Below are 14,464 nucleotides of genomic sequence, written 5' to 3' on the forward strand. Positions count from 1 at the left end.
TCGCAACAACATGGCTGGATTATGATGGCATTATGCTAAGTGAAATAAGTCAAACAAAGAAATACCAAATGATCTCATTTATGTGTGGAATCTTAAAAAAAAAAACAACTCATAGAGCAGAGAACAGATGGGTGGTTACCACAGGTGGGGAGGTGGGGAGGGGGCAAAATGGGTGAAGGTACAAACTTCCAGTTATAAAATAAATAAGTCCTGGGGATGTAATGTACAGCATGGTGACCATAGTTAATAATACTGTACTGCATATTTGAAAGTTACTAAGAAAGTAGTTCTTAAAAGTTCTCATCACAAGAAAAAAAATGTTTTAACTGTGTGGTGATGGATGTGAACTAGACTTATTGTGGTGATCATTTTGCAATATATACAAATATCAAATTGTGTCATACATCTGAAACTAATATGATATGTCAATTATATCTTAATTTAAAAAATAACACAAGGACTGTTATTTAGCAAGTAAAGAGAGTTAGACTGAAAGAAAAGGGAAAAGAGAATAAGGCTTAGGGAATGGAAAATTTATCAGAACAGGATCTCATAACCCAGAATTACCCTGCCAAATGAAAGAGGTACTTTTTGCAAAAAGGAAAAATGCCTTGGTTCCATATAAAGACTTTTCAGTAGAGAGTTAAAGTCTATTATAATGAGTCCTTCTTATAACTGGTTCTCATCATAAACTCAAGATGGCAGGAACGAAAGCTTAGCTTCTCATTGCATGTGGCTCTAGAGCTGATTTAAGAGTACGATTTTTTAAAAAGATGAATTATATTATTTTAACATGATTTAAATCTAGTATATGTTTTCCTTCAAGAAATTGCCTGGTGCTTTTTAGTACACTGAATATGAATATATGACTCTTTGATTATTATGGCTTATATATGTTCTGTGATAGAAATGTCTTTAAATGGATCTGTTTGCAATGATAGATACCAAAGGTTGGCATGTTTTCCCACTCAGGTACTACTTTCATTGAAACTTTTGTTAATACCCTGTCATCCAGCTCTACAGTTTCAGGGAGGTACTGTGTGTCTCTCCCCAGGCCCTCTCCCAGCTCTTTTCCCAGGCTGCCTCCCTAGAGTCACAGATGCCTAGAATAGTCACCATCCCAATCCACAGTTTTCTAATAAGAAAGTGGCATGTTGGTAAATAAGCAGTTTGGCAAATGTACAGTTTCATAGAAATAAATCTTTTTTTAACCTAAAGTTTGTATTGAGCCCAGACCTGATGAAAAGGGTCAGGATATACGAAAAGGGAACAGAATTTAGTAGACCAGAGTTGAAGGAATTGGAGCTGGAAAAGTATGTAGTGGGTTCCATATAACTGGGAAGAGACAATTAGGTGACAGAACAGAGACTCACTGCTCAACAAAAGAAGCTTGTGACCCTTTCCTCTTCAACTCCTGTGTCTGCCTTTTATTAGCTGTGTGACCCAGCAATGTTGTTGGGAGAATTAGAAACTATTTTGCTATCTTATATCAAGGTAGGACAAAGCTATGTCTTGAACTCCTTTTGAATCCTTCATAGTATGTCAGTGAGCCCTGAACAGACATATAGAAAATACTGAGTTGACTGAGAGAAGAATTTAGTGTTTTACATTGAAGAGAAGCTAATTTTAAAAGTACTTTCCTATCTGCAAGTTGGTAATATTAAGTGTGTAAAAAGAATTGGTTATCATTTGAAACTTATTACGTCAATGTAGTTTCCAAATTAGATAATATACACATTAATTTGTTTATGTAATAAATGTCATCTGTTTCAACAATTTTGCCTCCAGAAAAAAATGCTGTTTCAAAAGTTAGTGGTTAATAACAGATCAACTCTTGAGGGTAGAATTATAGGGAGTTTTTACTTTCTAGATTAAATATTTCTTTTTGGTGTGTAATTTTTAAGTATATTACTTTGTAATCAGAAACAAATCTAAGTTGGTGTTAGAGATAGATTTTTAAAATAGCTATACTTGGCAGAGATTTGCTGAAGTTCCTGTGTATGTTTATGCAGGGAAAGCATGAAGGCAGTGACAAACACTGAAGATAGAGAAATGAGGAAAAAGAAGGAAGAATATTTTACTTTTAGTCCTCTAACAGTTGTAATATTTGTGGTCATCTGCTGTGTTATGATGGTCTTACTTTATTTCTTCTACAAATGGTTGGGTAAGAAATCATATTTTATATTTGCTACTTTTAGCATACATCTTTTTTTTTTTTTTTTTTTTTCTTCTGTATGGGGGCCTCTCACTGTTGTGGCCTCTCCCATTGCGGAGCACAAGCTCCGGACGTGCAGGCCCAGTGGCCATGGCTCACGGGCCCAGCCGCTCCGCGGCATGTGGGATCCTCCCAGACCGGGGCACAAACCCGTGTCCCCTGCATCGGCAGGCGGACTCTCAACCACTGAGCCACCTGGAAAGCCCCTAGCATACATCTTTTTATTTACTTTGCCAGATTTATCTTTTCCTTTAAGGCATTCTATCTGGAAAACTTAAGTGAATAGTTAAAGAGTGATATGAACTTTTTAAACTGTCAGAAGTGTTAGGCCCCTATTACTCTGGGATTAGAAAAAATATATTCCAATTAAAAAAATACTGTGTCCGGTGTGGGGGTGGGGGTGGGATGAACTGGGAGGTTGGGATTGACATGTATGCACTACTATGTATGAAATAGATGACTAATAAGAACCTGCTGTATAGCACAGGGAACTCTACTTCACTTTGCTGTGCAGTAGAAACTAACACAACATTTTAAAACAACTATACCCCAATAAAAAAAATTTTTTTAAAAGAAAAGAAAAACAATTTAAAAATAGTAAAAATTAAAAAATAGCGTGTCCTACAGATGTAGAGAACAAATGTATGGACACCAAGGTGGGAAGGGAGGATGGGGTGAATTTGGAGGTTGGGATTGACATATATGCACTAATATGTATAAAATAGATGACTAATAAGAACCTGCTGTATAGCACAGGGAACTCTACTAATGCTCTGTGGTGACCTAGATAGGAAAGAAATCCAAAAAAGAGGGGATGTATGTATACGTATAGCCGATTCACTTCGCTGTACAGCAGAAGCTAGCACAACATTGTAAAGCAACTATACCCCAATTTTTAAAAAAAAAAGGAAAAAAATATACTGTGCCTTGAAAGAACACTTCTTCATGGATGACTTGAAAGAATTGCTATGGCCCTTAAGTTTCCCTCTCTGCAGTTAAAGCATAATAGGCCAGCAGCAGACTAAGGATTTCTTGGTGGCTATATATAGTTATATGAAATAGAAGATTATTCAAATTATGGATTTATTGCTTCTGCTTACCCCCAAAGTGTTGTTTGTTCTTTTTGTCATTTTGCAAACCAAGATGTTGTATTGCTCCAATTTTGTTTTACTTATATAAACATTTCAGATCATACTACGTCTAAAAACACACAGGTACTTGCCTGTGGTCTAGAGAATAAATTATACTTTTTCCTTTAAGAAGGTAGGATAATGGCTTGCCCATCCCCTGGCCTGTCTTCTTAGTGGTCTGATAGGATGGAAATTTGCTATTTGTGGCCAACATATAGCAAAAAGAGGAGGGAGCCCAGGGAAAGAGAGAGTGTGCCTGATGAGAATTAAAAACCTTTGTAAAAACCACCACAGGCTACAAAGCTTATTTAGAGAATATTAGTATAAGTTTCTGGACTAGAAAAATGAGGCCCCAAGGTTAGTTTCAGCTTATTGTTCAATTTCTCCTGTCCTATGGCAGCAGTTTTAAAACTATACTTAAGACATATATTTCCAATTAGAAAAAATTTTCTTTGAATATCACTCATATTTCAATATGTTGCTGGGAGAGTAGATACCAGGGTGATATTTGTATTAGGTCATCATTGCACAGCTAATTTTTCTGATTTAATTCTCAGCTTTCAACTGTTTGTGTCTGACCCTCAGTTGATATATATAGAGGTCTTTGACAGAAAAAAGAGATTTTTCTACCTTACCCTAAAGCATGTTTTCATTTTTGGTAAGGAATTTCCTTAAACTCATCCGTATTTAAAAAGTTAACCCTGCTTATAACTAATTTTCAATGTAGGAGGAAAATCAATTAACCTCATGGTTATCCTAGGACATGGGATTTAATTATGACTCTGACAATGGTGTGTGATATTGCAAGATTTAATATACTTTCAAATGGTTCGTTATGGCTAAAATTGCTGCCATTTCTTAATATGTTCAATGTACAAAATTGCAGGTTCTCCTTACCATTTTATGTTGTCATATACAAGAAAGTAACTAAAGATAGTTATATTAACCAAATTCTTTCTCATGTCAAATCATTTTCTTAGGTATAGTATGACATTGAATGAGACACCTTAAAACTCTCTTAGGGCCTCCAGAGCATGATTTCCACCAGAGTTTTAAATCTTGGGTTGGAGACCTTTGGTGGATGACTAACCAAACTCAACTTGGCAACCTTTGACTGTCAATCTTACTACTCAGATTACCATATGTATCCAATAATAACAATAACGAATAATAAGGAAACGAAAAAATAATTTGTCCAAGATCACCAATTAGAAAGTGTCTATCCCTTATTTACTGTCTCTAGTTTACTCTTTTCTCACATACAAAACAGAGTTATAGTTTTCTGAAATCTAGTGGAATTTGCAAAATTCAGTTAAAATTTGTATTTCCATTGTGAAATTTTGAGAAAGTTCAGAAAACAAACACTTTTAGAGTACAATAATTTCTCCCCCTTTTTAACAATAGCGAGATCAAGTGTTTTTAATTTTAAATAATTCTCAAATAAGTATAGCTAATATAGAAAAACATTTGTGAATTTTAACTACCTTAGTATCGTATCTAGACAAAGAGGCTTGTTTAAGTGGATTTAGTTTTACACATATAAAGTTGTTAGAGATAAATTCCACTGTAGGAAAATATAGACATCATGATTAACGTCTAAGGTAGGTGTCAGTTCTCATCCTTAAGCTGCAATTTAAAAAGCATTTATAATGTTTTATTAATTGCTCCATTCATTACATTTAAATTAAATACAAATGTCTACAACTCACTTTATAGACATCTTTAGCAAACATGTGAGTTTGAATCATTGAATGATAGAAAATGCAGAGCCACTGACAGAAATAGTAGCAATATTTTCTTAAATCAGTCTCCGAAGGCAAAAGAAATAAAAGCAAAAATAAACAAATGGGACCTAATCAAATTTATAAGCTTTTGCACAGCAAAGGAAACCATAAACAAAATGAAAAGACAGCCTATGGACTGGGAGAAAATATTTGCAAAAGATGCAACCAACAAGAGGTTAATATCCAAAACACACAAACAGCTCATACAACTCAATATCAAAAAAACAAACAACCTAATCCAAAACTGGGCAGAAGACCTAAATAGACATTTCTCCAAAGAAGACATTCAGATGGTCAATAGGCACTTGAGAAGATGCTCAACATCGCTAATTATTAGAAAACTGCAAATCAAAACTACAATGAGGTTTCATCTCACACCTCTCAGAATGACCATCTTCAAAAAGTCTACAGATAAATGTTGGAGAGGATGTGGAGAAAAGGAAACCCTCCTATACTGTTGGTGGGAATGTAAATTGGTGCAGCCACTATGAAAACAGTATGGAGGTTCCTTAAAAACTAAAATTAGAGCTACCATATGATCCAGCAATTCCACTTCTGGGTATTTATTCTAAGAAAACAAAAACTTAATTAGAAAAGATATATGCACCCCTATGTTCATTGCAGCATTATTTACAATAGCCAAATTATAAAAGCAACCTAAGTGCCCATCTATAGATGAATAGATAAAGAAGATGTGTTTTATATATATATATATATATATATATGTGTATATATATATACACACACACACACACAGTGTACTATTACACAGCCATTAAAAAGAATGAAATAATGCCATTTGCAGTAACATGGATGGACCTAGAGATTGTCATGCTAAGTGAAGTAAGTCAGACAGAAAGACTAATATGATATCACATATGTGAAATCTAAAACATAATACAAATCACCTTATTTACAAATCAGAAACAGGCTCACAGACATAGAAAAGAAACTTATGGTTACTAAAGGGAAAGGGAAGGGGGAGGGATAAATTAAGAGTATGGGATTAACAGATACACACCACTATATATTAAAAAGATAAACAAGGATTTACTGTATAGCATAGGGGACTATATTTAATATCTTGTACGAATAACCTATAATGGAAAAGAATCTGAAGCTGTACACCTGAAACTAATACAATATTGTAAATCAACTATAGTTCAATAAAAAAATAGTAAATTTTTTAAAAAAGAAAGAAAATGTGGAGCCAGCTTCAGCCCCTAAAGAAATCCTACCAGTGTGTAATGGAACTAAAACAACACATAAAATACCCACCCTTAAAGCTCAAGATCTAAATATTTTCAGTTTAGTAACCAATTCAGATTATGGTGTGGTCTCTGCATTGAAAGTATTATGATCCAGTAAAAAAGCTAAAGAATTAATATTGATTGTATAAATATTTTCTTACCATGTTTCTTTCTGTTCTCATATAATTTAGTGTCTTTTTTTTCTAGTTTATGTTATGATAGCAATTTTCTGCATAGCATCAGCAATGAGTCTGTACAACTGTCTTGCTGCACTAATTCAGAAGATACCATGTGGACAATGCATGTATGTATCTCTTATGAGGAAGCCTATAATGTTGGTTTTTGTAATTTAAAATAATACAAGGAAAAAGAGCGTTATTTTAAACCTGTGCAGTCCAATATGCATGTCGCTATTTTAATTTAAAATAATTAAAATAATAAAATTAAAAATTCAGTTGCCCAGTCTCATTATCCGCATTTCAAGTGCTAAATAACCACATGTTGCTAGTGGCTACAGTATTGGACAGCACAGATATAAAGCATTTTCATCATCACAGTTCTACTGAACTGATAAATATTTTATTATGTATCATTTGTTATACTTAAAATCAAGACTTTTAAATTGATATTTCAAAAGTTTTCTTGTCACTGTGGCTAACATTGATTTGTTACATTAACTGAACATTGTGTTTCATCTACAGGGTGAATTAACCTATTTCACTCTCTCTTTTAGGATTATGTGTCGTGGCAAAAGCATTGAAGTGAGACTTATTTTTCTCTCTGGACTGTGCATAGCAATAGCTGTTGTTTGGGCTGTATTTCGAAATGAAGATAGGTATGAATACTCCTTGTATTTACTTTTAGATTAGTCTAAGGATGGATTACTTTATATCTTGCCTTGATAATTGTTCATTATGATTATTATGGATTTTTTTGGCTTTTATCCCAGAACATCATAGTCTTGAAACATGCTAAATAAATTCTTAAATAAACAGACCTTGTGCTAATGGATTTGAGGTTGTCTAGAGAAGGAAATAATGAATTAGGATTTAAACATCTAAGCTGAAATACGCTTCAAAAATATACTTAATTATGGTGTAGCCGCACAGTGGAGTGCAATGCAGCTGTAAAGAATGAAGATCTCTCTGAATTAATATGCAGTGACTTCCAGGATATATTTTTAAGTGAAAAAAGCAAAATATGAAAGAATATCTAGAGTATGCTACCTTTCATATGAGAAAGGAAATATCAGAAAATATACAGGTATCTGTCCATTTGCAGGAAGAATAAAAAATTTAACAGTTTATTGATAAAATTACTAATACCCAAAAGGATTTAACAGCCTAAAGTTTGGGAGCAAAGCTCATACAATTTCAGGCAGCTTCAGGTATGATAATTGATAACTATTCATGTCAATTGTCAGTTTCTGGTAGAGTATGTTGTATAGCTCTCATTTCCTTTATGTTTTAGCTATCTGGATGTATATTAACATCAATGTCCTTTGTTATGAGCTACCTTTCTTAAAAGAGACATGTATAAATTCAAAGATTAAAGATAAATATGCACTTGCGTGATATACATTCTTCTGAGGTAGCCTTTCAACTTTTTCTTAGTGTAGTAGTAGTATTCATTATTCTACTAGGACAGTAAATTACTAAATATGGAGAATATAAGAGGTTTTTCTGTTGTTATAATTGCTGCTTAATAATTGAGTACTCATAGCAATTGAACAGTATTACTTTAGTGATCTGTTTCTTTTGAAATGTTCCATTTAAAAATAACTGAGTAAAACAATAGAGTAATTTCTTTTGATTTTAGGTGGGCTTGGATTTTACAGGATATCTTAGGGATTGCTTTCTGTCTGAATTTAATTAAAACACTGAAGTTACCCAACTTCAAGGTAAAGTATACTACTTTGCTAGCTAAAATAATTTTTTTCTTTTTAAAACAACTTTATTAAGGTATAATTTACAGATAATTAAATCACCCATTTCAAGTGTACAGACTGTTGAAATTTTACAAATATGTAACTTTGTAACCACCATCCCAATCAATTAGAGAATATTTCTTATCTTTTCAAAAGCTCTATCATGCCCTTTAGCAGTCAATCCTAATCCCCAACCCCAAGCAACCACTAATTTGCTAGCTAAAATATTTTTAATCATTCATATAATATGCCAAATTCATATAATCTGTGCAAGACTAGATATCAGGGAAGAACATTTCTTTGATTCAGAGATTTTTTTGTGTGTGGGCTCCTTAGTTGCGGAAGGTAGCTCCTTAGTTGCAGCTCATGGGCTCCTTAGTTGCGGCTTGCCTGCTCCTTGGTTGCGGCATGCAAACTATTAGTTGCAGCATGCATGTGGGATCTAGTTCCCTGACCAGGGGTTGAACCCAGGCCCCCTGCATTGGGAGCGTGGAGTCTTAACCACTGGACCACCAGGGAAGTCCTTCAGTCCTTCAGTCCTTCAGTCCTTCAGTCCTTCAATGCATATTGGACTGCAGAGGTTTAAAATAACGCTCCTGTTTTTCCTTGTATTATTTTAAATTACAAAAACGAGTACTAATGACTTAGGGCTTCCCTGGTGGTGCCGTGGTTGGGAGTCCGCCTGTTGATGCAGGGGACGCGGGTTTGTGCCCCGGTCTGGGAGGATCCCACGTGCCGCGGAGCAGCTGGGCCCGTGGGCCATGGCCGCTGAGCCTGCGCGTCCGGAGCCTGTGCTCTGCAACGGGAGAGACCACAGCAGTGAGAGGCCCGCGTACCGCAAAAAAAAAAAAAAAAAAAGAATGACTTAAAGCAGATAAAAGTTTGAATGTGATTTGTAGAATAAAACTACAAATAGTAATAACATTAAATGCCTTTAAAAAGTGTTCAAATGTATGTTACATGTTTATTTGTATTTGTAAAATAATATCTCTTAATTTAGATATGGGAAGTTTGACCTTTAAATTTGTTTCTTTCTTCAACAGTCATGTGTGATACTTCTAAGCCTTCTCCTCCTCTATGATGTATTTTTTGTTTTCATAACACCATTCATCACAAAGGTATGATATTTTTGAAATCCATGAGAAACATGCTAAAAGATGAGAATCTTAAACATGCTCTTAGAGTATTGACTTTGCAGATGTTTACCACTGACTGAGTTTTAATTCTCTTAAGAGAATTATCATTGAAATTGGCCTTTTAGTAGAGGATATTTTTAAGCCTTTAAGCCATTCTGCTAAATAAAAAAATCTGTCCTGATTGATGTAAACATGAGAATATCTATAAATTTTCCTACCCATTTTAATGTAACTTTTCTTATTATTGTAAAACTATAAATATGTGCTATAGAGAATATAGACAGCAAAAAGAATAAAAAAAGTGTCATTACTACTTTCATATCTGTAACCCTAGTGTGAGACTAAGAAAGAGCACCACACTGAAAGTCTGAAGACCTCAAGTGTAGGTCTGTAACTTTATAACCCTGGGCTGCTAGTCACTTAGCCCTCAGTTTCCTAATCAGTTAGGTGAGGGAGTATTGCTAGCATTCCATCCTCTCTTTCCATCAGTAGGATTCTTTTGGTTGCCACTGCCAGAACCCAACCTAACCTTTCTATATGAAAGAGGTCCCATCTACCCAGGACATGTGCAAAGGCCAGGTTGGGCCTGGCCTCAGGAGAAACTAGACTCAGGGGCACATGCTCTCCCTTTCTGCTTCTGTCCATATGTTCATTGTCTCAGACTGGCTTTTTCCATGAGTTTAGAATCATAGCACTCATTATCTGTCGAATGTTGACTGATCAAAAATCTGGAATCACTTGTCACGTTTTAAATCTTAATAAATTCTGCTATGAATGAATTTGAAAGTAATTATTGTAACACAAATAATAGTCCCTTCACTTATAAGTTATATTTGTTCTCATATTTGTATTTTTACTTTTCTCACGTGTTTTGACCCTCATAAGTGATCAATAAATATCCTTGGAATAAATGAAAGTAAATTTAAAAAAAATAGGTCATCTATTCCCAGCTTTACCATTAGCTCCTCAATAAAATCCTGGTGCTGTTCTTAGAATAAGGGAGAGGTGTTGGATGAGTGTGGTAGTCCTTCGTTGCCCAGTTTTTCTACCTTGTGCCTGTTCCTGTCTCATGAACATATTTTTAATTATTGCTTAATTCTTCCACTTTCCCCACTTTGAGTCTTGCTTTGTAACTTTATATCATTTCTTTATCCTTTGTCACCCTCATATATTTAGTGTTTGATATTATAATCACTGCTTTTTTCCCTAGTAGTTCTTTATTCTTTAGCCCCTACTATCTGTGCAATCTCTGCATTTCTGATATTTGCTATAATGGCATAAGACAAACATGTGCTCCATTGGGGAGCTAAAATTGCAACTAGGTAACAAACGTAGTTAACTGTCCCAAAACATTAGCACCTTTCCATGCTTTAATGATGAGCCATCTGGCTCACTGACTTCATTTGCAATAGTAACCTAAAAAAGCATAGCACTAGTATTATGGATTATAACAAAATTGTTAATTTACTAAAGCATATTTTAAAGTTCTCTCCAAAGCTGTTCTAGCTTGTGTCAATTTATTTGGTTAAAAAAAATATGTTTCTATAAGTCACTCCATCAGAGATCTCATAATGAAAGTAAAGCACTCTCTCTACAAAGGCATTTCCATAAGTCAGCACGTAGTTATACCATATGATACATATATTGCACAGTGGGCATAGCTATAAACTATAACTAAACTCTCTATTTATTTATTTTTGGTTGCATTGGGTCTTCCTTGCTGTGCACGGGCTTTCTGTAGATGCGGCAAGTGGGGGCTACTGTTCATTGAGGTGCGCGTGCTTCTTGTTGCGGTATCTTCTCTTGTTGCAGAGCACGGGCTCTAGAGTGTGCGGGCTTCAGTAGATGCGGCACATGGGCTCAGTAGTTGCAGCACGTGGGCTTAGTAGTCGTGGCGCGTGGGCTCTAGAGCGCAGGCTCAGCAGTTGTGGCACACAGGCTTAGTTGCTCCAAGGCATGTGGGATCTTCCCGGACCAGGGCTCGAACCCGTGTCCCCTGCATTGGCAGCAGATTCTTAACCACTGCATCACCAGAGAAGCCCCTAACTAAACTCTTTAAAAAATAATTTTTCCATTCTGTTTTAACACTAGTATCACTTTATAAATGCCAAACTTGTCTGCCAGCAAACTATGTCCATTCGCTACACATAAAAAGTTTTAGTATATTAAAGGTATATGGTAATAATAAAGATGTCTTTGAGTCTTCTTTCTTCTGTGCTTAGGGAATTTTTCATCTTCTTTTTTTCCTTCTTTGTTCCCAGTGACTAGGAATGTGATTTCTAGTAATCTGATCCACTGGAAAAGATTGAAGTGCTCTTTAGTGTTCACTGTTGTAGATTTACCTTAACACCTTCTTCTCAGTCTGGTTTGTTTGTTAGGCAACTCAAAATGAAAATTAGATACGTAATTTCTGATTTTTGTGGTTTTCACTGAAAATTTCAAGGATTAAATATTAGACATTCTAAACATGTTCTTGACCCTGGTATTAGTAGACTGTTAATGAGTTGGCAGGACAGGTAGCCATAGGAGTACCGGTAATAAGAGCCTGTCTTCATTTTTTTTTCATCCACCACCATACTAGGTATAGTATCTTGCAAATAGTAGTTACTCAGGTAGATATCTATGAATGTATAAGAGGATGTTAATAATGGTCTTCAGTTAAATGTTTTAAATAGCAATTCAAAAATGAACCAATGTGAACTCTATCTGGAAATTGAATCATATCATGGGAGTTTGTATTTAATATTAGTTTATTTTCATAAATTCCTGTGATTTAACCCTTCTGTAACCCGAAGCTTAACATGAGGAAAAGATTTCTGTAACTAAGGATTTTAGCCTTCTTTCTAGTCAGCTCAGGTGTCAGTGAGTCTTAAAAATATTTTAAGTCTTCTTAAAAATACTCAAGTAATTTCTCCTATGCACCCCACCCACATGGCAAATAGGATAGTTAATCAATCAAATTTTCCTAAAATTCAGCATTTATTTATCTTCCGACTACCTATTTGGGGCATGTATTTATCATAATGTGAAGTGTAAGATGGGTGCTCATGCAGTCTTAGCTACATCTGAATGTTTTCCCTCTCCCCAGTAGATTTGGCTGTCAGGAAATAACTTTTTAATAAACACAGCCCACATAAAAAGACCTTAGGCATACACAAAGAAAAACTTCGGCTAAGGTTAATATTTTGATTGGTGCATAAAAAGCAGGCAGGGCTGAAATTGGACAGGAGTCAGGATAGAGAAATGTTCTCAAGTTCTTTAGGGCTGGGTCTTTTCAAGTTTGGCTTCATTGTTATTGTGGTGAGTAGTCGGAAGGTCAAATGTAAATAAAGTTACCAATATTTATTACAAATCTAAATATAAAAAATTTCAATATTTCTTGTGTGTCTGTTCATTGTTATTGCTAAGAATGACTAAGGACACATAGTATATGACAAATGTAATTAAAAGCACTTAAAATTTATAGCCCATTAGAAATGCTAGATATTAGTTGTCAGCATAAATCAGTGCTCAGACTCAATTGGATAATCTTTGTGTGGTTTATCTGTAAGTTTCTGATAATTGTTGAGCGCTGATAAAGTGGAACAGCATGCTAGATGAAATTTGTCTTAGATGACTCCGAGTTTTGCTATCTACAGAGACCGTTTTAGGAAAAAATCAGTCTACAACCCATTTTTCATCAGCTTACAGTAGGCCATGAGCCATGGGGTCAAATCTGTCTTGAACACTGGCAGATTGTTCCCTTTAAGTGATTGAACAATTTCTTTCATCTTTCTTCTCAATTTTAGAATGGTGAGAGCATCATGATTGAACTTGCAGCTGGACCTTTTGGAAATAATGAAAAGGTAGGGATGGCAATTAACTACAAATGGCTGCCAGTGTATGTGTGTGTGTCCAGTTAATAATTTTGCCTTCTTGTATAATTCATTGGTTACGTAGTGCATGTTAAGGTATTGTAAAACTTTATTTCTCACAAAATATAGCCCTTTTATTAGTTATTCTAAATTATTAAATACCTATTGACTTGGGTTTCATCCTAGAATGATGGAAACTTGGTGGAAGCCACTGCTCAACCCTCAGCTCCCCATGAGAAAGTAAGGATTGTATTTCAGATATGTTCATTGGACTTTAAATCATACCCTCTGAGACAAGACTCTTCTTTGGGGAAAAAAAATCCAGATTGCCAAAAAAAAAAAAAAAAAAAGTTTCAAGGCCTGAGTCCTATTTTTGGTAAAAAGGAAAGAGAAAAAGGTTAGATATGCGGATACTGGATTAATACTGTTAACCCTACATGTGTGTTGGGTTTTGTTTTTCCAAAACTACATATCTATTTCTTTCAAGCTTTCTATAAATTCAGAGTATATATATGCCTAATTTATGTTCTCTGATTCTAAGCTTTCCTAAAATGTTAATTCTCAAATGTTAAAACAATTATTCTAATATCATTCCTTCCATTTCTAAAGATATGGGTAAAGATTCCTAAGAGGTTTATTGGTGGCCTCTTTTTTTTTTTTTTTGTAATTACAGTTACCAGTAGTCATCAGGGTACCAAAGCTGGCCTATTTCTCAGTAATGAGTGTGTGCCTCATGCCAGTTTCAATATTGGGTTTTGGAGACATTATTGTACCAGGTAAGCGGTTGTTTGTAACAATTTGAGTGGAAATATACTGATGGTTTAACATTGTCATATGTATAGTATCAAATGTCAAATGTTAAAAGTTACCTACTCTGTATTAAGTATTTCTGGCTATAGCTAGAGCTGGGATCAGCCACAGAGACAGAGGTGGAGAAAAAGTGTTTTGGGGGGTAGAAGATAAAGCCCAAATAGTAACAACCAAAGTATACTTTCCATGGCTCAAAAAGTGTCTTAGAAGAAGTAACTAGTATCAGTTTGACCTTCTTTCCCAAGAAAGTATATAACAAATCCCCTTTTAAAAGTTGAATTTAATATTACCAAATGTATCATAATAAAATAATAGTTATATTCTAGGAAAAGTGGTTTAGGAATACTAAGCAAGGTCA

General features: G+C 34.8%; 1 protein-coding gene across 2 annotated transcripts in view; it reads left to right on the forward strand.

Annotated features, from left to right (window-relative positions):
* The window catches only part of SPPL2A (signal peptide peptidase like 2A), a 50,944-nt gene that overhangs the window by 21,445 nt on the left and 15,035 nt on the right, over positions 1-14,464 (forward strand). The window contains exons 5-12 of one of the 2 annotated variants that reach the window (XM_029237502.1): positions 2,013-2,164; positions 6,587-6,683; positions 7,113-7,214; positions 8,198-8,279; positions 9,350-9,424; positions 13,231-13,287; positions 13,483-13,536; positions 13,970-14,072. In XM_029237502.1, the coding sequence (XP_029093335.1) occupies positions 2,013-2,164; positions 6,587-6,683; positions 7,113-7,214; positions 8,198-8,279; positions 9,350-9,424; positions 13,231-13,287; positions 13,483-13,536; positions 13,970-14,072 (722 nt within the window). The remainder of the gene's footprint in view (positions 1-2,012; positions 2,165-6,586; positions 6,684-7,112; positions 7,215-8,197; positions 8,280-9,349; positions 9,425-13,230; positions 13,288-13,482; positions 13,537-13,969; positions 14,073-14,464) is intronic. The other variant, XM_029237501.1, reaches the window with a different exon arrangement.

This window comes from Monodon monoceros, unplaced genomic scaffold (genome assembly GCF_005190385.1).
Source record: "Monodon monoceros isolate NGI ecotype Baffin Bay Population unplaced genomic scaffold, NGI_Narwhal_1 Super_Scaffold_21, whole genome shotgun sequence".
NCBI lineage: Eukaryota > Metazoa > Chordata > Mammalia > Artiodactyla > Monodontidae > Monodon > Monodon monoceros.